This window comes from Falco biarmicus, chromosome 4 (assembly GCF_023638135.1).
Source record: "Falco biarmicus isolate bFalBia1 chromosome 4, bFalBia1.pri, whole genome shotgun sequence".
NCBI lineage: Eukaryota > Metazoa > Chordata > Aves > Falconiformes > Falconidae > Falco > Falco biarmicus.
This window is the reverse complement of record NC_079291.1, coordinates 86,697,879-86,721,716: the sequence shown is the minus strand read 5'-3', so window position 1 is coordinate 86,721,716 and position 23,838 is coordinate 86,697,879. Positions and strand designations below refer to the sequence as shown.

General features: G+C 44.1%; 1 protein-coding gene across 8 annotated transcripts in view; it reads right to left on the bottom strand.

Moving 5' to 3' along the window:
• Positions 1–23,838, bottom strand: part of TSC2 (TSC complex subunit 2) — a 35,298-nt gene that overhangs the window by 3,062 nt on the left and 8,398 nt on the right. For 3 of the 8 annotated variants that reach the window (XM_056337683.1, XM_056337687.1, XM_056337690.1), the window contains 26 exons: positions 23,380–23,461; positions 22,329–22,484; positions 21,891–22,007; positions 21,222–21,344; positions 20,826–20,932; positions 20,058–20,211; positions 19,221–19,343; positions 18,793–18,927; positions 18,029–18,218; positions 17,452–17,545; positions 17,034–17,136; positions 16,716–16,810; positions 14,035–14,166; positions 12,122–12,286; positions 11,329–11,481; positions 11,053–11,165; positions 9,800–10,021; positions 8,798–9,013; positions 7,047–7,115; positions 4,694–4,854; positions 3,845–4,347; positions 2,969–3,044; positions 1,974–2,060; positions 1,551–1,737; positions 336–475; positions 48–126 (listed from right to left, as the gene is read on the bottom strand). In XM_056337683.1, coding sequence (XP_056193658.1) covers positions 48–126; positions 336–475; positions 1,551–1,737; positions 1,974–2,060; positions 2,969–3,044; positions 3,845–4,347; positions 4,694–4,854; positions 7,047–7,115; positions 8,798–9,013; positions 9,800–10,021; positions 11,053–11,165; positions 11,329–11,481; positions 12,122–12,286; positions 14,035–14,166; positions 16,716–16,810; positions 17,034–17,136; positions 17,452–17,545; positions 18,029–18,218; positions 18,793–18,927; positions 19,221–19,343; positions 20,058–20,211; positions 20,826–20,932; positions 21,222–21,344; positions 21,891–22,007; positions 22,329–22,484; positions 23,380–23,461 — 3,782 coding nt within the window. The remainder of the gene's footprint in view (positions 1–47; positions 127–335; positions 476–1,550; positions 1,738–1,973; positions 2,061–2,968; positions 3,045–3,844; positions 4,348–4,693; positions 4,855–7,046; positions 7,116–8,797; positions 9,014–9,799; positions 10,022–11,052; positions 11,166–11,328; positions 11,482–12,121; positions 12,287–14,034; positions 14,167–16,715; positions 16,811–17,033; positions 17,137–17,451; positions 17,546–18,028; positions 18,219–18,792; positions 18,928–19,220; positions 19,344–20,057; positions 20,212–20,825; positions 20,933–21,221; positions 21,345–21,890; positions 22,008–22,328; positions 22,485–23,379; positions 23,462–23,838) is intronic. The other 5 variants (XM_056337684.1, XM_056337685.1, XM_056337686.1 and 2 more) reach the window with 5 other exon arrangements.

The window sequence follows — 23,838 nt, the reverse complement described above, 5'->3', positions numbered from 1 at the left end:
CCACCAATACGGGAAAGCCTGAGAACAAAGGCTGGAGGGATTCCTACCTTTCCGACACTGCAGCGTCACCAGGTTACAGTCATAGTCAAGCGGTGTGATGATAACGTGCACAAAATTGAACTGACCCTGGTCAGAAAACGATAAAACGGTCATATACATTTTACTAGCAGCCATCGTGACTTGTGAATGCCATAAACACACATGTGAACCCACCAAGGCAAATAACCTCCATTCATGATCTCGACACTGTTTGCTAAGATAACACGCATCAGATTAAGGTTTTACAACCACCCACGCGCCTGTTTCATAACACACCCACAAGTAAGATCTTGTACCTTTATTGTTCCCAGTTTAAAGTCTTCTCCAGAATCATTGTAAATGATAGAGACAAAATCATTCCCCAGGTGCCTTTTCTTGTCACAGCGATATTTATCCAAATCCTTTGTGGGCATCAGAGTAGCAATGTGGAAAATGGCTGAAGAGGAAACAGAAAAATCCTCAGGCTGGCCTGGGAAAGCAGTGCTGCAAGCAGCGGTGGGCAACATGCAGCACTTTTCTGGAAGACAAAGCAGTACCAGCACCACAATAATAAAAAAATAGTTATGCCCCCTCGATAGGTTCGTCCCCATTTGTGACAGCTGAATCCAGTCCCACTGGATTGCCCCAGTGGTACCTGGAGCACGGAGCGCAGTGGCCAGCGAAAAGGCCGTTCCTGAAAGCTCTGCTCCCTCCAGTTTTTAGATCCTGCCCTGCCAAGTCTTCCCCAGCACCGCACTCAGCAAAGTGCATTAAGGGCCCGGCTGTCAGCGTGTGCCCCGCACACACTGGGAGCAGCGTGCTGTCACGCCGGCCAGCTGCCTCCTCATAGGAAACGAACAGGGAACTGCCGAAGTGCTGCCGGGGGTCTCCTCCGTGACCACAGCAGCACGGTGAGCAGAGGCTGGTTTCAGGAGGAAGAGTTAAACAGCTTAAACCAGGAGTTCCCCTAACTGAGCTCTGCAGAGCACCAGGGCCACAGTGAGTAACCTGCAGCTGCTCCGCTGAACCGGGCTATGTACGGGATGCAGAGAACTGTATGAAAAATCTGGGAAGTTCATCATGGCTTGTTGGATCCTGGATGGTATCTGCACTGCTTGGTGCTGCCAGAGCTGGGTAATGCTGCAGTTCAATTAGCAGTGACCACAGTAATGACAACCCTCCCGCTTTCAGTACTGTCCTTCAGAGAAACGCTTAGCAGTTCTGACACGTACACGCTACCCTCTGTTAACGGCCTTCACAGCAGCTCAAGAACAAACCTCTACGCCAAACCATATCAACCTTCAATAAAGCACACTATTTTAAAATTGCTGTAGAGTAAGTAAGGCAGGTATATGCACCTCTCCAAACTGTAACATGTGGCTTGCAGAGATACCAGAGAGAGAACGGGAAGAGAACAAAGCCCCAGGTTGTCTTTACCACATCCCTGGAAAAGAAACTGTTTGCAGAAGGCAGGTCAGTCTCAAGATGAGAAGAGACCATCCTTCCACTTCCAGCTTCTGGAGCCACCTTACCTTGCATAATGTCATCGTGCCAGCAGTAGGTGAACTGTCCGTCCTCCCCACACACGTCCAGGCCACCAAGGTAAATTTTATCCGGCTGACAGTCTTTGAGCTCAATGAGCTTCCCTAACCCAGTCAGGAACTCCGTATAGCGATAGGATCCGTGTTCATTTGACAGAATTGCGATTTCATTGTTACTCTAGGAAGTAAGAACATGGGAGTCCCACACTGAGCGCTGAGAGCACTCAATCAGCACCAGTGATGGTTATTACCCTCCTAGAAGGGCTTCAGGCAGGCACTGATTTTCAGTGCAAGAAACTAAGGAAAAGGCAGGCTACTGCAGCAGCAGGACAAATCTCACAGCTGCAGTAGCACTCCCTGGCCTTCTGTGCAGATGTAACTATTGCAGGATTGATGCGTCTGCACACAACTCACCTGGCCCTCTCCAACGTAGAGCACTGCGATCTTGTGTGTGTCGTACGAAGGGATTTGATCCAGGAGCTGCACCGATCTTTCAAACGTCTACAATCAAAACATCGGTCACGTCTTTAAAAACTTTACCTCTGCACACGCACTGCCCTCCCTAAAAGCCCTTCAGGACAATGAAGTAAGCACAATTTCCTGACCTTCACTAGTGACTTCCTTGACAAATGCTGCCCAACTCTGTCCTGCAAGGGCACAGGACATCATCAGTCCGAGGTACAGAGCAGTGCTTATGGCATCTGCCACCACACCTCCTTGGTTTTGTACTACAGATGAGATCGATCTGGCAAACTGCACGGGTTAGATGCGCTTGCCATGACAAATTACATCACATCTTCATTTAAGCTCCAAGCATGAAAAATTATCACGTGCCGTGCTCTGGAGAACGTTTTTAGCCCAAGGCATCACCTCCTCTCACCGAGGCTCCCTACGGCCTGACCACCCGAACCTGAAGTGAGGGGAAAACCACCAGCAGGGGGTCTGTGGTGCTCAGTTCACAGGACCCCCAATTCCAGCACTGCTCCTCCAGGAAGTTTATGACTAATTTCTCATGTGGCCGCAGCTCCTTGGCCACTCCCGGTTATATGGAGGGCTGGCAGGTTTGCCCAGTGACATTCTGCCAGTATCACCTAATGCTCAGTTCTCAGCCGGCACTCCTACCAGCAAGCCCCAAAACTCCACAAATCATCCTGCCTTCTGGCTGGGATTCTGGAACGGCACCAGCACAATCTCCCAATGTCTCAAATTCAATCCAGAGCCATAAAGCGGGAGCCGCCAGGGCTGGGGTACAGAATATCTCCCACCTGTAGCATTGTTGGTAGGAAACGCCTTTAAATCACATCATCTGAGCTGGATGTTCATTACTATCATTTATGTTAAAAAAAAGTAATGAGCTTAGAAAAATTAACTGCAAGAATTAAAAAATAAATAAATAAATCCTTGCCTACCTCATTTGGCAACAAAAGGGGCTTGTTGTTTTCATCGCCAAAGAATGGGGAGTGGTACAACTGTAAAAACACAAAGCTAAGGGGGAGAGGGAGGAAAAAGGCTTGTTACCATAAAAGTTACGTCCATTTTGATCTGTTGTATATAAGAACGTTATGTACAGAATTAAAAACAGAGGCGATTAAAATGCTAACAGAGTATTACTCATTTTCTACAGACGCTAGGTACCTGGACTGCCTGCAGTTTGTAATAGACCCCGTCATAAAATACAATGGTTATGTCAAACAGCGGCAGCTGCGCAAATTCCCCGTTCAAAAGGCAATCTTTATGCAGAATGGAGGAGTAGGAATGCACTCCTGCCTCACAGCTACGGGGGCAGTTCTAGGCTAGCAGAGAAAACTATTTTAGAGACGGGTATTTTACCTGCCCTCAGTAAGGTGAAGATTGTCACATAATGCAATTTTGAGCAAAACCCAACTATGACACCCCCTTTCCTTCTTCTTAGTATTTTGCACATTGTATTTCTTGAACTGCAAGACTAGTAAATACATCCTGGTCACAGCAGAATTAACTCTAGGTGACCTGCACTCAAGCCACATGTCCATTTGGACCCTAACCTGGGATAAAGAACATAAGGAAACTATTTATGTATTTCTTTCACCATTTAAGTGACCTGTTTCCTAAATCACAGTTAGTTTGGTGGTAGTGGGTTCAACATGTCTGTATCAGCTCCTGAAAAAACAGGTAATTAATCTTTCTTTTTAATCAGATACAGTTTTGTAGATCCCACAAAACCAGCAGACCCCCTCAAACGAATCCAGCCACGGCTGCGGCTCTGAGCTCACCGTTTCCAGCTTCAGACCAGCCCCTCCACCCACCTTGGGTTTATCCCAGGTACTTTCTCAGCATTGGAGGCTGCTGTCCTGCTCTTGAAGGCATCTCTCTCGATCCTTTTTCCCCTCCTTGATGGGGCTGAGTCAGAGATGGTGTACCCTCGGGGCCGGTGCCCGGAGGGGGAGCGAGGCGAGGTGACAGGACCAGTGCCATCCAAGCCACCTGACCCAGTCACTCCAGTGTCCTCCCCCTTGCCCAGCCAACTGCCCAGTCCTTCCCCTTCCAGGTTCCCAGACTGGGATTTGGATTTCACTTCTGTGCTCAGCCTCCTTGTTACTTCTCTGCCATTTGCATCTTTGAGGACCTCCTGCAGCGTCTGTAGCTCGGGGGAAGAACTCGACTTGCTGAGCGGCTGGGATGGCTGGAAGGAAAGCTCCTCCAGTGTTCGGCCGTCCTCTGACGGCAGGACTCTCCCGATGGGAATTCCACCCTCTACCAGGTCTTCCGACTTCAGAGATTTTTCTTCTTGGCTGGAGGTTGAGGAGGACTTAAAGAGGGAGAAACCAAGATTAACAGTTTTCCTGCTACTCAAAATAAAAGCTGACAACAGTAGCGCTCGAGGCACCCCGACACTTCCAGCGAAAGGCGAGCGGAAAGGTGCCAAGTACAACGCAGCGCAGGCTGCGCCGCTGCACAGAACAGGCAGGTACTGCCACCGCTCTGCGGGCATCGCTCGCAGGCCACCCCCACTCTCAGTCGTGACCCCATGGCACCATGAGTGACTTGTTTCAGAGGGTGCCAAGAGGGACTCATCCGAGCACGGGCATTTCTCCCGTGTGGCTAAAGATGGGGCTGCCACAGAGGACACAACTGCTTAACCTGTTTTTTCTTACCCTGCTGTAAGGCTCCTGGGGTTTACCAAACCTTTCCTCACTCAGGACTTGTTCAGAGCATGAAGTCTCAATGTCCTCGCTCTCTGGAGACTCAGCTGGGAACTCGGTCTCCTTTAGCTCCACCTCTGAGGGGCTCCCTTCCTCCAGCACCACCGCGGATTCTATCGAGACACAAGGCAGAAGAACTGAAGTCTGTAGAGAGGCACAGACCGGCAGGCCCCCATCCTCTCCTCTGAAGTACCAGCCTTTTCCCTACGGGATTTCAACGGAAGGCCACATTGAATGACTGCTCTGGTTCTTTGATTTCTTGTCATGTCAGACTTGCTCCTGGTCCCCCTTTCTGCATAGAATAACTGATCACCTTACCCTCACAGCAAAGGGCTGCATCTGCTTTGGCCAAAATAAGTGCAGCTGTTTCCAATTGTTACTGATGAACAAGCAGGGGACAATGAGGAAATGGGACCTTGTACATCAATGCTCGGTTATCAGGACAGACAGGAACTACAGAGATGTAAGAAAGTACAAGACTAGCATTAAAAGTTCATCGTTATCCAGGCAATGAAGACATCAGTTCTATGCGAGGGGGCAAAAAATTAAGTTTTTCTTGTACTGAAATGCAATGCTCCTGTGCCTTGTAGTGGTCTAGAAGGAGATAAGAAATTTTACAAGGAGCCATTTACCTGCAGTTTGGCAGTTTTTCTGGTATGTCTCAGTAGAAGCAAAACAATTCAGCCCTAGACGTATGAAAGGACACGAGAGCAAAAGTAATACATGCACTGCAGCAGTACTGGGAAACCTGCATGTGGCATCTGATCAGACAAATGGTTAATGAAACCACGCTGACAAGAAAGCTCCTTGAAGCCTTGCCTAGGGTGGAGGAGGTTATCGCAGCACTTAACCTTGTCTCTACTCCAGGCAGTGACCCTGACCACAGGGATGAGTCTGACCAAAGGCCCCTCTTGGCCTTGCTTTTTTGTCCTGAGGAAAAGGCTGGAGAACAGGAGGCTTCCCATTATGCACACAAGGGGACTGGAAGACCAATCTGAAAGGCCAAGATTTGTTTTCCAAAGTAAAAAAAAAAATAAAATAAATAAATTAGCACACACAAAAAAATCAGCAAAATAAAGAAAAAAAAAGAAAAAAGAAATCACTAAAGCAGCTTTTCCTGGATTGATTTCAGCTCGCAGGACCAAAGTTATTTCAAAGAAGCAATTAAGAGTTAGCATTGCACACACATACCTTCTAAAAAACATAAAACAAAATAATAATAAAAAAAAAACAACCCCAAAACAACGTGCTGATCTGGTTAGCTGTCCAAGCCAGAACACACCTGCACATACCCAGTGTTTCCAAGCTGCCCTAGCTCTTACACTACTGCCAAGATTGCTGGTGTTTTTAAATAATGCAAGCACTCACTAATTATTCTTTAGGTGGGAAGAGAATAATATGAGCAGAGAGAAGTACAGAAAAATATTTTACTGCAGCATTTTTGTGTTGCTTTAAGAGGCTTATGTCAACAAGAACCAGCAGTTAAGAACACCCTGCTGCTCTACAAAGAATTTTCCAGTGAAGGAAAGAAGGCAGAAAGACATTTCAACCCTCTAATTAAAATCACAAAGCACTGCAGATTATCAAAGCATTGCAGGTGTTGTGCTCATAAGGTATGCAATTTGATCTCCATTTAATTACTAAGTCAGTTTTACTAGAGAAAGATTTTATGGTACTAAAGAGCCTTGAAAAAGCTAGAATTTAGCAGGTTTTCTCTTGGAATATATTTCTTCTTTCTTTATTTAAAAAACTTTTAACCAGCATCTGTTGTAACAACGTCAAAATTCACATATATATAAATATATATATGTATCAGATATATGTATCAGCTCCTTTTATCTTTTCTGTGTCCAATTCTGACAGATTCCTGTGGGCTGAGTAGCATGGGATTTCATTTCAGGGTAGCTTGTCCTGTAGCATACTATGCTGTTCTCAGAAGTGGGAACTTTTACATTTAGCAGAACACAAAGCCAATTGTAAAATGAAGCTGAAAATAAGTCATTCAATTAATCAAGTCACTCAGACATTTTGACAGGTCATTTAACACTGTGCCTCATGACTCACAATCCACCCCAGCTAAAACAGAAGCTTTAAGAAATTGTCTGCACTTGCAAATGTTGGATCTGGCTTGGACTTCTTCATGCTAGTCAAGATCCCATTTGTTGAGAGTAATGAGACTGGGTACAGACGGGAGACATGGAAGGGGAAAATGAAGTATGAGGGATACATTTTCTATGAATCAGAGGTGTTCCGCTATGGCAATACTTTTTTTTTTTTTTTTTCCCTTAAAGATATATAAATATACCTGCCCAGGATATGCTCCTGTGCAACTTCCCTTGACAACTGGACTGGTACATGGAAGAGAAAGAGGCCACTGCAAAGGGAAATCAAGTGAGCAGCTACATCAAAAGGAAGGAGAGACTATATGAAAAAAAAATAAAATTAAAAAGCACAGAGTTTAAAATGTAACCAAGAGCCTATTTTAAAATAAATAAATTAAAAAAAAAAAAAAAAAACAAAAGGAAAGAACAAGCTGGGATAAGCTCACTAGATGCCAAAGGGATACTTTAAGGGTACAAGGTCTCAACACGAATAAGGAGGCATAAACACATTCAAACAATGTAGACTCAAACTGCTCTCTTTGAAGAACGCATCTTTGTGAGTTTTAGAAACAGAAAATTCCTTAGTGATACCCTAGCACACACAGGAAACCAGTCTGAGCTTTTCCTGAGCTACGCATTTTTGGCAAACGATCATTTTTAAAACACACAGAAGAATCTGAAGAGTAGAAACATAGATAAAGATTCACAGTTTTAACCTCTAAAGAGGAAGAACAACATGCATATGACAGTCTGACACCAAAACTTCTTCAAAACATCCATTTGCCACTCAGCTCCAGCAAGTCTACTCTAGAAGCCGTCTTAAAAAGAATGGGGCCAAAATTATTTCCCTGGACTGCCACAGGAGTGGCACTCAGGTGGGTGCTTCTTTCAACTGATCAGTTAGCACCTATACACCAACAATTTGTAGGAGTAATAAGAAGAGTTCATAGATAAGAATTTAGATTTTTTTTTAAAGGTGATAATTTTATTTTTACTCTAATTATGTGTTTACACATTCCGAATCCTAAAATCATATCCTGCCCTGTTTAAAACAAAGCTGAAAACCACCATTTGTACCAGCTTTCCAAACAGTCCACACCATTGATGCCACCTCCCCAAAAACGCCTTGTCTGCTGTTACCACTGCTCAGGTTTGATAGCGCCAGCAGTGCGGAGAGCCCCAAGTGTTGGATATTAATGGTAAGAGCTTTGAGCAGGGATTACACAAAGCTTAAAAAAATCTTAGCTGTTGGTCAACACCAACCCCCCAACAGCAACAGCTCTTTCAGAAGTGAACTAGCACCGAAGTAAATCCAGTGAAAAGCCCTGGCCACTGTGTTAATCTAAAGCTATCGAAATTCAGCTGCACCAGCCTGAAAGCTACAGTCCTTTTAAGAGGTGTGGAAATCCACACCCAGCAGAATCTGCGTTCTCTATCTCGTGCTGTAAAAGACAGTGGCAACTAACAGACCCCGGTGGCAAGGTCTGTAGCAGGCCATTCTCGCAGGGACCTAGCGCTCCGAGTGCCCGACACAAACTCCCGTGCTGAAGACGAATGGAAATGGAAACACTGCATGGGAAGATCCATCCACACGTGGGATGCCCACATCAGCCCCAAACAGGTGGAAGAGGGAAAGGATCCATGACTTTGTTCATTTTCATTTGGGAAACAGCAGGAGACACATCACCCCTCCAAAGAAGCTCCATCAGTCCTCTCTTTCTTCTCTTTAAGAAAGAGACGTACTTTTCCGATGAAGCATCAGAAGCAAGGAGGACGGGAATTTTTCACTAAAAACTTCTAAGACAAGAACTGATTCCCCTTCCCATTGCTATCTTATTCCTCATGCTACTAACTTTACTGTTCTAAAAGACCTCCAGAAACTTCAATGGACTTTCAACAGGCTACTGACACAGGCTACTACGCTGGACACGCTACTTGGCTTGACATCCCTCACCTGTGTTGGAACGCTGCAGAAGCGATGGTTTGGCCGTCCCGGTGGCCAGGCTGGAGGAGGGGACAGAGAGGGATTTATATAGAGCCGTTTCTCGGTGTTCTTTAAAACGCTCTGCAGCCATGAGTGCATTAGAGAGCTCTTGCAAGGGCATGTTGTTAATATCTGAAGAAAATGGACTGAGCGGGTTCTCCAGACTCATTAGCCAGCTTGTGTTACCTGGTAAGAAAAATTAGGGAAGAGTATTAAGTATTCCCAACTCCAGAAAGTTTACAACTCGCATTGAAAAAAGTAGAAATTGTTTTGGATTTTGCAAGTAAAAATCGAAACGGACCAAGTTCCCAGTTCTCCAGACATTAGGCAGAATCACTTGATTGATTTCCCATTTTCAGTAAGTAGCTCCCAGGGCTCTGTACTTCACCCCAAGCTTGGTAACTCATTACTACAGCAGATTCCCAAAAGGCATCCAAAACACTCAGGTATTGTAATTAACGATACCAGGTCAGTTTCTTTCTCATGAAGCAACTTTCAGCTGAAATAGACAATTCCCTGTTAAAGTTGTTTAACAAACCAGTATTCAAGAATTCTGACCATGAATAAGTCATTACTCCTTCCCTAACAGCAGGCACAACTATGCAGCTGCTCTAGCCGTAAGCCTCACTCATCTCGAATCTAGCATGGGAAGCTAAAACACCGCACAGATTTTCAGAAAAGACCACAGAGCAGTGTAAAAACGGGAAATGTAAAGTAGGGTTGACATTATCTGGCTCCATTTCTGTAACAGTGCCTACTTAACATACAGATTTAAGCCCCTGCTTCAATCTTTTCACAGGTCTTCTGCAGATTTAAAACACTAAAGAGTGATTTCAAAAAATCAAATACCAAATGTGTAAGCTGTAAGCACTAAAGAGATCCATTTACAATTAAATATGGATTTTTCTTCTTCACCCAAGCTCTGGTTTCTTAGCAAGTCAAAGAACTCACTCCACACCCAGCTCAAGATACCTGTGGGTCTGCGCACTAGGATTTCTGCCCATCCTTGCGTCAGAAGCGGGACATACGCAGCTAAGTTTGCTTTTTCTTTCTGCAGAGGTGTCTGTGGAGCAGGATTAGTCTTCTCTGATCGAGATGCAGGAGCAGGAGGACCCTGTGTCCCTTGGGAAGCTGAGCCACTGGGAAAATGGGAGGCTGAGCTGTCTAAGGCACCAACACGTAAGGCATGACCACCTAGCAAGACAGACACAAACCAGAAGGGAGAGCCATGCTTAGTTACCACTAAAAATATCTCAGAAGTAATAAATCTTTTAAGCTCCTCTAGCAGCTGCACACACAATGTTGGGAACTGTCCTGGTTCCAGCTGGGATAGGGTTAATTTTCTTCCTAGTAGCTGGTATAGTGCTGTGGTTTGGATTTAGGGTGAGAATAACGTTGATTCCACACTGATGTTTTAGTTGCTGCAGAGCAGTGCTTACGCTGAGTCAAGGGATTTCCAGCTCCTCATGCTGCCGTGCCACCGAGATGGCCAGGGACGCACCAGAAGCTTGGGGTGGGGGGCACATGGCCAGGACAGCTGACCCCAGCTGCCCAAAGGGATGTTCCATACCATACGACATCACGCTCAGCACAGAAACTAGAGGGGAAGCTGGCTGGGGGGCTGCTGCTCAGGAACTGGCTGGGCATCCGTCACCTGGTAGTGAGCGATTGTTTTTCATTTGCATCACTTGTTTTTCTTGGGTTTTATTTCTCTCCCTTTTTGTGTTATTTTACTTTTCATTACTGTTGTATTATTATTATTATCGATTTTTAAAATTTTTATTATTTAAATTATTAAATTGTTCTTCTTTCAACCCACAGGTTTTCTTACTTTGACCCTTCTGATCCTCTCCCCTGTGGAGTGAGCACACGAGCGGCTGTGTGGTGCTTAGTTGCTGGCTGGGATTAAACCATGACAGAGACCTCGGAGACCTTTACCTTCCACGTCTGTCTTAGAAACCACGAGATTAGATAAACACAGGTGATTCTCACTGCAAGTGCTCACCGCTTAACTGATCACAAAGCTTTCCTGGAAGGAGAGGCAAGCAGGAGCAGCACCACCACCCCCAAGGCCAGCAGCTGCTGCTGTCTGCCCGCTATTAAATACCGGACAGGTCCAGCCTCTCAAATCAGTTCAGACACGGGTCCCTTCAGGAGGCACTTGGGCACCTACGCCTGCGACCTGGCCCCAGAAATGGCAGCAAGACTCCAGTACAGGAATTTACCAGACATGGATCGGACTCTGTTGCGGGAGCTTCTGCAAACCTGCTGCCCAGCTTGAGATTCCAGTTTTGCTGGTGCTTCTTTAGTTTGTCTCACTTGCAAAACAGGGTCTGAGCTGTGGAGAAAGAGGATACTGATGATACTGAGAGAGCGATCAGTCAAATGGACAAATAAGACATTCATTTTCCTTTAAGAGGGAAACCTAAAAAGATGCACTGTAACAGCGGTTTCAGTGCCTTTGTTAGGTGGAAAGATCCAGAAAGGGGAGCCAAAATTACCTTGATTCTGTGCTGTTTTGGAGCTCTCCAGAGTCGAGGCCAAGCAGGGACCTTGTGCCTGTTCCAACACTTGTTGTGATGGTCACCAGCTTGTTACCAACCAGCCACGTCTTCGTCCTTCCTCCAGCCAACAGAAACTCGCCCACGGGAGACCTAGAACCACGTCTGTGATGAAGACTGCAGAGCACAGAGCCTACACGGGTGGCTCGTTTCACGTAACTACGCAGGAGGTACTGCCTGCTCTCCTTCTTCATACGGCATTTTTAACATATACCCCCTGCTCATCCACATACACTTTATCCATCAGGACATGGGATGAGCTGAATTTAATACCAATTAACAGGACCCCCACCACAGAGCAGTCTAGTTCAATCCTGGACACACGTCACAAAGCAGAAGGGAATGAGCCCTGGCCGAGCTACGTGTCTCCTTCCGGGAAGGGCTGGCAAGAAAAGCAAATGCCCTCCATTTGAAGCCAGCTGGCACCGCACTCGGTGCTACAGCGAAGACTGTGATTACCCGGCAAGGACAGGGAGCAAAGCCTGGCTCACAGCCAATGTGCCTTCAAGGCATCTCCCACGGAACACTTCAAGGCCGAGGCAAAGACCGATCGGCTACAACGGATTTCTCTCATCTAACCTATTTAGCCAAGCCAGATTTTATCTGCGAGGAATGGCTTCCGAGCTTGGGCCCTGCCAGAATCTCAAATGTGTCACGGTAATTTTCCACTAATGCAGTGAAATATGAACCTCAAACACACACATCTCTCCCGTGGTCACCGACTGACCCCTACCTTTTAGGCACCGCAGTGAAGTTTGAAAAGACGTATCGAGCCATCATATCCAGACAGGTCTCAGTGAGTTCCAGGTGGAGATTTTTTAAGTTGTCATCAGCCTGAGCCATCGAGTTTTCATCTGCAGAGCCCAGGCTTGAACTAGTGATGGATGTTTGTATCCGACTAGAAGAGAAATTTTCCAACTGACAGATCACATTGCAAAACACTTGTCCCTGTCACCCGAAAGGCAGCGTGATGCAGAACAACCTGCAATACATGCATGTGCCAGATCAGAGAGGTGGCCAGACATTAAACCCAGGATGTAATAAAAATATTTTTGGATTAGCCTCATGTTGTGCTTTGTAGATTGTCACTGCAGAAAGTGTATTTTATCTTGAGAGACTGAGAAACGTTTAAATGTCTGTCACCTGACTAGGCCAGGCCAGTGCTCTCTGATGTTGGTGGCCCATGGGCAAGTGCACCAAGCAGCGAGTGGCAGCACCATGCTTTGAGTTCCCAGTTCTACAGTGAAGGCCAGTGTCCCATGACCTGCAGTTTCCCAGGCAACATATTGCCCATGAGCCATAAATCGGGGCACTCTAGACTTAACTTTATAACCCTGTGGTTTGCTTTTTTCTCTGTTGCACCCCTTTCGTATATTACTTTTTCCCTCCAATTTCAGTAACTACGTAAAACCTAATTTAATTTGAAATAGAAAAAAATTGCACTCTGAACAGGAAATTGGCACAAGAATAGAGAGCTACTCTGCTTTCGAATCAGCCACGTTAGCAATGCGATTTAAAGCAATTGCACTAACAGTCTGGATTGCAATATTTTATAAACATGACTCCTTATGCCACTGTAATACAAACTAAGCTGAGGCACAGCCAAATTTTTTATGATGTGGCAACTTCTTTGGCATCATTACGGGTAATTATCTGAACTTTTAGCTGCTACCATTTACACATAAATACAAGAGAAGAAAATGACCTAATAGAGTAATGGGGATATCAGAGAATGAAGTGCCAGAATTGTATTCACAATTCAGTCACTGCAGTGTCTTTCCCCCAAACACCCCACAGTCAAAGATAAAAACCACAGAAAATAAAAAGTTCCACTGACAGCAATCCTTACAGATTAAGGGACAAATCTTCAGGTTCAGATTTTAAACCAACACATCATAGGCAGCAGTTTAACGCTTCAAGGGAAGCACTCCAGAAATAAGTTTTAAAAACTAGCGTAAATAGATTTGTCTTTCCTGTGAGCAGATCAATGCCTGCAATCAAAACTTAAGTCTCTTTAGTCATGAAGGCAATAGCTTCATATGGGCTGAGCATTCATTTCACTGCTCTGCAGAAAGACAAACCGAGGTTTTCACAGCATCATACTTTAGACCAAAATACTTCCATCAGCTCCCTCTGCCTCCAAGAACAAATCCTAAACGGAGGCCAGAACTACTCCTCATAGTCTGGGAGGAGGGTCTGTATCTAACTTTGCAGAGTATTAAAAGCCTCCCCTGGGGCAAGTCACTGCTTAGAAGATGAAGTTGTAAGCAGGACTTTCATTTCCACAGAATGCAACCTTTTTCCTTTTTTTTTTTTTTGTGGGTTTTTATTGTCTGTTTTTCTCCCCTGCACCACTTTCACTGTGAAAAAAGAAAATTTTGTTGCTAAAGCATCAGAGAATAGGGCAAAGTAACCATACACAACACACGGTGTGATTTGACAGCCCAATAGCCAGCGTTGGGAAGCCATAGGATATCCATGATACTTTCCCAAAACCTTTGGCTGTGGCTAAGGCCAGTTTTTCATCGCGTAACAAAGTCATGCAAGCATCCCACATGCAAATCCACCCTGCTTCCACCCACCCTTGCAGTAAAATTTCCAAGCGCTAAGTTGCTCTTGGATTCTCCCCATTTAAAGTGCCTCTACCTGCGGACCACATGTTCAGACACACTGATGCTGCGGGATCGGAAGGCATCAACTGCAGAGGATTCTTTCAGCTCTTTCACTGGAGGAGAGTTATTCAAGCCTTGCTTTGCATTTTTGGCTAGTCTTAAACTACTAGGTGGAGAAGCACCAAGCCCCAAAAGAGGTCACAGGAAGGGAGGAAATCATTGTAGGGATGTAGGTTGAAAGGTCACAGGTCACAGGGTCAATATTGGGGGATCCCGGAGGGTGATGTAAAATAAAACAAATGCCAAAAAAGGAAAACAAAAATTAAAACATACAAACAAGCAGAGCTGAAAGCATTAAAAAGACAAACCACATTTTGAAAACAAGATTTTAAATGTGCTACGAAACAAATGAAATTAGTACAAGTTAAAACAAAAAACTGATTGAAATGATAGTTGGAATACTGCGCTGTTAAAAAAAGGCAAGAGCACCTGAATGCTAATTTGGCACAAATTTCTCAAGTCTGAGAAGTTTTGTGCAGTTCAGCCACCTCGTGTTGCCCCAGCCCACCACTTCTGCACGGCTAAAAGCCCGACTACTTCCACAGAGACCAGATCCTAAAATTCTTTACCAACACCAGGCAGCAGCACATTTTTCTAAGGGACCCAGGAATGTGTCAGCCATCTCTACCGCTGCTAGGCCTGGCCCAAATCTGAGCTTCTACCCTGAATCGCAAAAAAAACCCCAGGGCCACTCAGGGGTGCCCCTCAGCTCGGCTCGAGACACTGGGGGAGGCTCAACCCGTGTCTATGGGACTGATCCTTCTCACTGCACAGATGGGAGGGCGAGGAGACAAACATCCTCTTGGCTGTTGCTGACTGCGGGATGCTTTTCTGTCAAACAGGCTGTCTTATTTCGGTGGCTTGAGGTAACCCACTTGACTTTCAACTGGAATAGAAAGGAAGATAAGCCTTTACATTGTCAGGTGCCAACCACAGGTAAGAGGTGACAGCAATTAACATCTAAGAGGCACTTTAGCCACAGCTGAGTTGCATGTCTGGGATCGGTACTAATTTGGACATAACAGTTGGTCCAACAGTTCACATCCCCCTATCTAAAATGAAGATACTAATTTAACCCTTCTGGCTCTTTCTAAACATGATTATTTGCCACCTTCCTTTCAGTGAATTATTACACTTCAGAGAGCCACCTGGAAGAATCAGAATTTATTTGTCCTTCTTCTCCCAGCAACCTCTGACAGATCACTTTTGGCCACAGATGGAGATGCAACTGCAGAGAGCACAAGCCTGTACTCCGAGATAGTCACCTACACCAACATCAGGCCACGCTGGGAACCACGGGGATCATGGAACACCCAGCACCTCAGCTACGGCACAGAAATGCTTAATCTTTGGGCTTAAGGAGTGAAAAGCAAGCACACAAGCTTCTCAAGCAAGGAAACAGATATTTGCTTGAAGCTCTTTCCTCTCTCACTTGGCCAGAACCCAGGTTCAGACAGACTCAGAGGCAGTGGCATCCTGCCATTGTGGTGTTTTGGGTTGCTGCCTGAGTACAGCCCACACTCCTTAGCAGAGATTTCTGTGGAAAGTGATCCAGCAGTGTTAGCAAAAGCCTTTAGATACAGTAGTATTCCAACCTGGTAGAATTTAACAGGTTTTTGGAAAAAAAGATTAGTTGAAATTCTAATTTGAGAGACAAGTGTCAAAAGGCTTCTCTTCCAAGTTTCTGAATGAAAGAGGAGGAGATGGGAGAGATGAAACACAAAACAGGGTTCACAGCTATAGCATTAGGGCAGGGATGGTGTTTCTTCATTGCAAGATACTCATTGAGCCTTGCAGTTAAAGTAGAGGCACTTTCCCCAGGGTTCAAATGCCACTGTATGCTTACTGCACATTAACACCGAAGCAAGTCAAGTGAACCAATTTAGGTAAGCCCTGCAGGTAAAGGACGTTAGAGAAACTCTGAATGCCTTCCAAGGAATACTCTCCTATCCTGGCAAATGTTACTTGGAAAGACTGCGGGCAAGATACCTTCTGACTTCCAAAGACATTAGGTTAGGCTTTGCTTAAAACTGACATAATGGCTTCAAGATTTAAAAAAAAAAAAAAAAAAAAAAGAGAGATCAGGACATCCAGATACACAGAAGGCAGCTGTCTGCCACCCAGTACACCAACTTGACAGATAACACTATGGAAAAACACAGCGTTGGCACTCTCAATTTATACAGGTTGCTAATCACAACAATTTCTCTGGCAATCATTTAGTCATTACAGATCAATTATCTAAAGGAGTTAACACTATCAATATGAACATGGTATTCTGTTACTTCCGCTATTACCTTTCTCTATTACTTCTGGCAGCATTATACTGACGCACATCAACCTGAAAGAACTGTTGATTTTCAAAAATTAACCACAAAAAGCCCCACACCTTACTGCAAAGGCTTACAGAACAGCTGGTGATGCCCTCATACGTACTATCAGACTGTCAGCTTGGTTTGATTCCAGCTTCTTACCAACCCAAGTTAGTCAGTTTGTCATTTACCAGTCCCCTGACCTAAAGAGGTTTACTTTGCTTGCTTAAATGCGCTGTCAGATTTTGGATAATTAGACCCAGCCTCCTTCAGAAAAACACAAGGAAGGGTGTGAGCACTAGAACAGGGAACCAAGACCCTGCTGGAGTCAAATATAATTTACCTTTTTGGCCTCTCATTCAGGCTTGTACTGCGAGCCCTGAAACTGTCCTTCTCAGGCGTGTCATCAAAGGAAAGGAGGACATTCGAGCGCAAACCCTGCAGATCGAGACAAACAGATTAACCGTCTGGATGGCTAGGACATGCAGCTGACAGACTGCAATCATGGGCAACGCACAAGAACTCACAGTCAGTTTTGAAAAAGATGTTGACAAGAAAAGTAGAAATCTTCTAGCTTCAAACAGAACCTTTTAAACTTCTCAAACTAGTTTTTAAGTCATCATTTTTATTATGTACTGCTTCATTCAGTAGCGTCCATTACCTTTGTAATGTAGGGGACAAAGTCCTTTCGGAAGGGAAGGCGACACCGAATGAACCACATAGCTATCACGTGATGGGCCAGGCAAACAATGTACTGGTTAAACCTAAAAACAGCAGAAAGATCTCAGAGTTTAATGCTGCATTACGATGCCACCACAGAAGCGAACAGAATTACTTTTCAATCTGAGAAACAGAACTGTTCCTTTACCCACTCTAAGTATAAATAAAAAAAACCTCAAAAGCTCTGTTCCAGAAAAATAGATACTTTGTCCAAGGCGAGTACGTTCCTTCTTCAGAAAAAGCCTAGAGATAATGAGCAATATCCTATAAATAACCTTGACCCAAGTACTACAAAAAAAAGCATGTCTCATTTCCTTAATTTCACAGTTGAGGTAGAAGCACATTTGCTATGAACTTACTTGGAAGGGTTTGTGTATGGTAGGGAGATGGCGAACACACTGGCGTACTGCTCTGCTGCAAAGTTCCTGTAGAGGTGAGGCAGCCTTGCTAGAGCTAGAACAGTTCAAGAAGAAAACCAACACAGGTGAGGTCTCTGAACACAAACTATCCAACATCATAATCCAGTTCGATTTGAATTGTTTTGTTTCTTCTAAATCATCAGCTGACAAATAAGTTAACCTCATGGTCTAACTTTCATGCTATTCAAATTGTAAGCAGCAACGTGGAAACAGCAGCTTCATATTTCCTGTTGCTGTATGGCTGCATGACACAAAGCATGTCTCTTTCTCCAGTGTGTGCAAGCACTTTAAATGGAAAAACAGTAACAAACAAGAGATGATCAAACACTGATGTCTGGAGCATGGTGCAAGGGCATCACCAAAACCCAAGAAACCCTTACAAGCCATTCCATATGACTAACACAAGCAAATATTCAGTGCAAATGACACATTTATGACTAACACAATTGCCATATTCAGTGCAAATAACACATTTACAACTAGAGAAGATCTAAAGTAGAAGAACATTACAACTTACTTGAAAGAAATTCTAAGAGAGGAATTGCCATATTGGCTGTAGCAGAAATGTGGGTTAATTTGACTATTAAGACAGGAAGTGCCTTTATGATGATGTCGGGCATCTCGACGCTACAGACAGAGAGTGCCACAACGCACTGGTTTGCACAGCGATAAATAAGACCATGTTCCAGGCAATACACTATTTCACGCTAGAAGAGTAAAAAAGAAAAAAACGTCTTAACACAGCGAAAGAGAAAACCTCTGATGTACCATCTCCTGGCTCCAGTTAGCATTTCAGCATGGCTTGGAAGGTATGACTACTGCCAAGCCTGTATGACACACATGAATTCTTAGCCAAAACGCACTAACACAGAACTAACACAGAACCCCATATAACGCTGCATATATTCTAGGCCAAAATCTTAAGGTGGGACTTTAATCAAGAAAACATTTTAGAAATCAGTATTTCAGTTTCTGATTAAACAGAATTTTTATGTTTATCAGGGTCTTCTGGCAGAGGGTAAGGTCACCCAGGAATCTGAGGAGGGGACAGGTATGGGCAGAGAGCAGTGAATGCAACTGACTCGACAGCTACTGCTGCGCAAAGTCAGCAAAGTGTTTTTTCACCTCGACACCACGCCAAATACAGCAGATGCAACTTTTTATAACAAAAGGGCAGTGTTACCTTGTATTTAAGTCTCCTAATGGGCTAGCATGAGAAAATGCTCTATTACAGAGGCCCAGGTCCCATCCCCCCTCTACACTCTCTTACTTTCCACATACCTGTTTAGCTTTGTCCAGATAATTATGGTAGGATATTAATGCCGTCAGTACTGGGACTACAGCCAGATGCAAATCAGTGCGAGAAAAGCCTTCTGGGGTACCATGGAGCCTGTCGGTAGTCTTTTTGTCTGTGAGCTGATACATCACACAGTCAGTTAGAAGACTTCACGCTAAAAATACTCTCTAAAAGGCAGTAGACAGGCACTGCCTATAGCTCCCTTTTCACATGTACACATCATACATAAAGAACACTTATTACTACCTACTCCCATCTATAAAACAACCCCCAAAAAAAGGAAAGGTGCGAACTGACAACCAGCACGCTAATCTTCAAAATATTAGATCAAAGAAAAAAAACTACAAACCAACCAACCCTCAAGCAAACTAAGGATCTGGTGATTATACACCAGTAGGGTGCATGCCATTACCATGTAGCTCAGTGCAGAGGCCAGGAGGTCTATGTTACAAGGAGAGGTTAAAAATAGCACTTTATAGCGGAGGGATTCAGGTAATTTGTTGAGGACTAACTTCAACACCTTCCAGTCTGTCTCCTGGAAAGAAAGACAAAGTCAAGGTGGAAAATTTTTGTAGGATTTCAGTTCAGTTTGAAAGTAAGACCAATCAAATTTCAAACAACATGCCATTTCCTAGGCAGATGTGTCTTGTCATAGTGGCTACATAAAAAGAAATGGCATTTAGCTGTCACAAGTTACTTCCTATCTGTCAACTAGCTCTAGGTGCAATACTGGCACCAACTGGAAGATAACTTGTATCCAGATCTGACTGAGCTCAAAAAGACAGAGCCAGAATTCAATTTTCCTAACCACTACGACAAATTAGCTTCCAGAGCAGTTACGTGCTGAGGCGCTGTCCTATGTCCAATACAACACTAACGAACAATTTATATTTAGTTTATTAGCAGTGGAAACATTTATCAGTTCTCAACATACTTCAAACACTTGCAGTGGGAGGGTTTCCTTTCGTTTCAAATGCTCTTTCAGAAACAAGTTCACTTTTTTAATCTTTGTTTAACACATTTTTTGCTCTTGTCTATTCTGAAGCAGAAATGAAAGCGTTCCTTAATTTCTGAAGAGCTGAACTGGTGCTCCCACTGGTGGTTGTACACAGATTCTGCCCAAGAAGGATCCTTTACATAACGCTTTTCAGACATTATTTAGATACTCTGGGACAGGATTCTCTAGCCAGCTGGTTTAAGCAGACATGTTTCACACAAAGATGACACATGTCATTAAGAGTGGACGTACTTGCTTCAAACACTGCAGAAGGACGCCAAAGACCATTGAGTATGGCAGGTGCCCTATACGGATAGTGGCGTTCTGGGAAGGCACACTGGGGCTTCCTGAAGGCGGGGAGAGCGTACCAGTAGGCTTCTTCTCCGAAGTCCTCTTCTCTGCTTCTCTACAACATAGAAAGGGAGAAAAATACTTGTAATGTAAAGTCAAGATCAGAACCGCCTATTGATGTGACCTACAGTGCTACCCTATAGGGTAACCAGTTTAATGACGAAACAATAATATAAATTGCCTTTTCAATTAATAAATACAGGATTGCTCAGTAGATGGACAGCAATGAGTCAGTTTGGTGAGGTTAAGGGTTCTTCTATCCAGGCGTGCAGCAAACTTAAATATCTTTTGGTGCGTGTTACACAAAGAACTTCAGACTAAGCAATAAAATCTTAAATAGCCAGATTTGTACAAATCATTGAATCAAACCTGAAGGTGAAAACTGGTTTGAGGCAGGAAACTGCAAATATTTTTGTGAAGCTTTGTGAGCAGAAGCAGAAATTTCATGCCTGAGAAATTTCTAGCTAAGTGATTTATAAGAACAATTCACCAATGAGTTACTCGTTGAGACAATCCTAGGCTGTAACTATAGACTTGTCTAGCAGCTGATTCATCAGGATCTGGAAGATTCAGAAAAACTGCAGATTGCTACTGATGGACCATTAAGCTCATGCAAAAATACCAGACAGCGTGGGAAACGGCTTTTGCTTAATGCAATGAGAAACCTACACAAAATCACACAGACAGTAAGGGCTGAACCTCACTGCTCCATCCTTGTTGGAAAGGCCAAGACGGTGGAGGGAGTCAGCTCGAAGCATCAGCAGGAAATCAAATACCTGTAACAGAGAAGACACTGGAATCACTCAAAACCCATGCCAGTGGAACACCCTCCCGCCTCCCCACGTGATACTTGTGCAAGTACGAAGGGATTTTTAATAGGTGCTGTGGCTAGTTCTGTAGGAGGCATCACTACTGGTGTTACAGTACACACTCATATTCCTATCAGCCAAGAAACATTTAATTCTACTTCTGGCAAGCTCTAGAGCACACATTCCCAACCTGCACCCAAGAATTCCAAAGACTGCATGCAGCTCTCGACCTGAAAGCATAGGTTACTGCTCACACCTGCAATCTGATGCTGCTAGCAACTGCAAGGCTGTATGCATATATATAATGGCGTTGGACATGGTGAATCAGCATCTCGTACACCCGCATCGCATGGCTGGAGGGCAAGCTGTAGAGTTTTGTCTACAGAGGAACAGAAACACAAATCAAAGGGCAGACTGACATTTGATATTCAGAAATGTGTATCCACACTGAGAATTCCAGACAAACACAGTAAAAACTTGCTCCTGAAAGCAAGATGAACAGATGGCTCTGGACTGAACCTCTGCAAGGACTCCAGAGCAATAATGCCTGGCTCCAGAAGGGCACTGCCTGGAACAACCTACTCTTCACAACTGCTTAACCGTATCTCAGAACAGGCTACCCAAACACAACAGATCTGTTCAGGGTTATGAATCACTCCTTTTCTGCTAGTTTGTGAACACATCTGCTCACCACATATGGAAATGTGCTCATATTCATTGTACAATGGAAATTAAGAAAAGAAAACATTTAGTGAACAGTCATACAGTACCCAAAAGCAAAAGGAATGACTAAAAAAAAGTTAAAATACTAAGTGGATAAAACAAAAGTCGGACTATTTAACAGAGGTAGAACAGTTATCTAAAAAGCCAAGTTCAGCAGAAAACTATTCTGAAGATGACACGTTTAATGCTCTGCAGCATTTACCTGAAGTATTATCAGGAGTCCAAGAACTGCTGTCTTGACATCCTCCAAAGAAGCTGAATACGATAGCAAGTCCCTCTCTTCCAGTTCAGAAGGAGATGAGAGAGAATGTGCAGCCACCTTTTAAAAAGAAATACATGGTTTAGATCTGCAACGTATCTTTTCCTTATTTCAACCTGGACGGTAAGGAAAGCCTACAGCAGGTCATACTTGCTGGAAATTCTTCAAGCCCAGTCAGATAGCTTGGATGTGCATAGGGTTTCTAAATCTCCTTCCACTCTGCACTTCAGATTTGCATCCTCCAAACCCCAGCAGTTTTACAATATCCTACTAAGCCATGCAACTGGTAACAGTCACGGGTTAGTCTCCTCAAGCCACAGTAAGAGGATCTGGCAAAAGACGTGGTGATGCCAACTGACAACTGACCAAACCCTGCCTCACCTTTTCTATGATATCAAGCAAGCTGTTAAAGTGATGTGTGTTGCAGCCTTCCGCCAGGTCTACGAGTAGCTGAGTGGCCAGTTTTCGGACTTGATGATCTTTATCCTCTGGAATGTGAGCCAGCTGAGAGATGACAACCAAGTTTATCAGCTCTTCCTGCAAGAGGACAGACCTTAATAAGCCTTGACATTTTGCTGTCAGTTGTTCAATCAGCATGTTGAAGAGACAGTAACTACAAATGAAAGAACACTGCTATTCTGATATTAGGCTTGTTCCTAACTAACTTGACCTTTCCTCTTCCATCCAATTAAGTATTTCTGTATGCCATCCCTCCAAATATTTATGACTTTTGTTGAACATTGCTTTTGGTTTTGTCTGTCCTACAGACTTGATAGCCCACGCTCTAACAGACTGTTGATAAGGGATTTCTAGGGCTTGGTTTTTTGAAAAAGAGAGGAAACATGAAACAGCATCATGTTTTCACAGATCTTGAAGGAATCCAAGAAGCACCTCTGCCCCTTCCTGTCCTCTGACACTCTGGGTACATTCCAAGGAGCTGAAGACACCCCCCAGAGCTCTTCTGTAACTCCTCTCTCAGACAGCTTCCATCTTGGATTGCAATTAAACTGCAAGCACCAAGACAAGTCAATCTGCTCATGTCAGATTACATCCAGACTTCATCTTTTCATAAAACTTTCAAGTAAACTCTGCATCTCACAAATTGACTTTCCTTTCTTACAAAACCAAAATGCATATGGAATTAACAACCTTAAAACAGGGAAGCAAATACACAACCAGGTATGTCCTCAAAACACAGCAGCTCCCACTGCAAGTTGCACATACCTGTATCAACTAAGGGCTATTAAAAGGCAAGTCTTCTCACAAGCATCCTAAAGAAACACGTCTATTGTGTGCAACATTTCAAGCACAGTTCTGTGCGTTCCCCGGTGGCAGAGACAACCTGAAGCACGCCATAAAACATGCCTCACCAAAGCCGTTCCCACCCACTTAAGATCTCGCATGAGATCATCAGAAACAGATAAACACACACCTCATAGAACTGTCTGTTAATACTCAGGACAAAGGACAAGACATCCAGAACTTTAATACGAACAGCACTACGACTTTCGTTCCTAAAATGGGAAGAGCAAATTCAAGATGAATAAAATAAAGTTGCTGATATTTAGGGAACAGGGGAGAGGAGAAAAGGAAAGTAAAACTAAAGCAAACTAAGAAATTTCTTAAGAGTTAGAACAATAGCTGTTAAGAGATCAGTTGAGCCTTCAGTTAATGTCTTTACATATGAAATCAGATTAAATTGGAAACTGGAATCCCAATTCTGCTTTTACTACTTCTGGAGACCTTCTGCAGTTTTCCCATTTCCAATCCAAACTAGGAAGCACACGTCAGAAAAACAAGTGCTCTGGTGAGCAAATTTAAAACCAAACATATGGCACCCAGGAAGAGTTGTTCTTTGGCAGCATTTCACAGATGAGACAAAAGTGTGTTA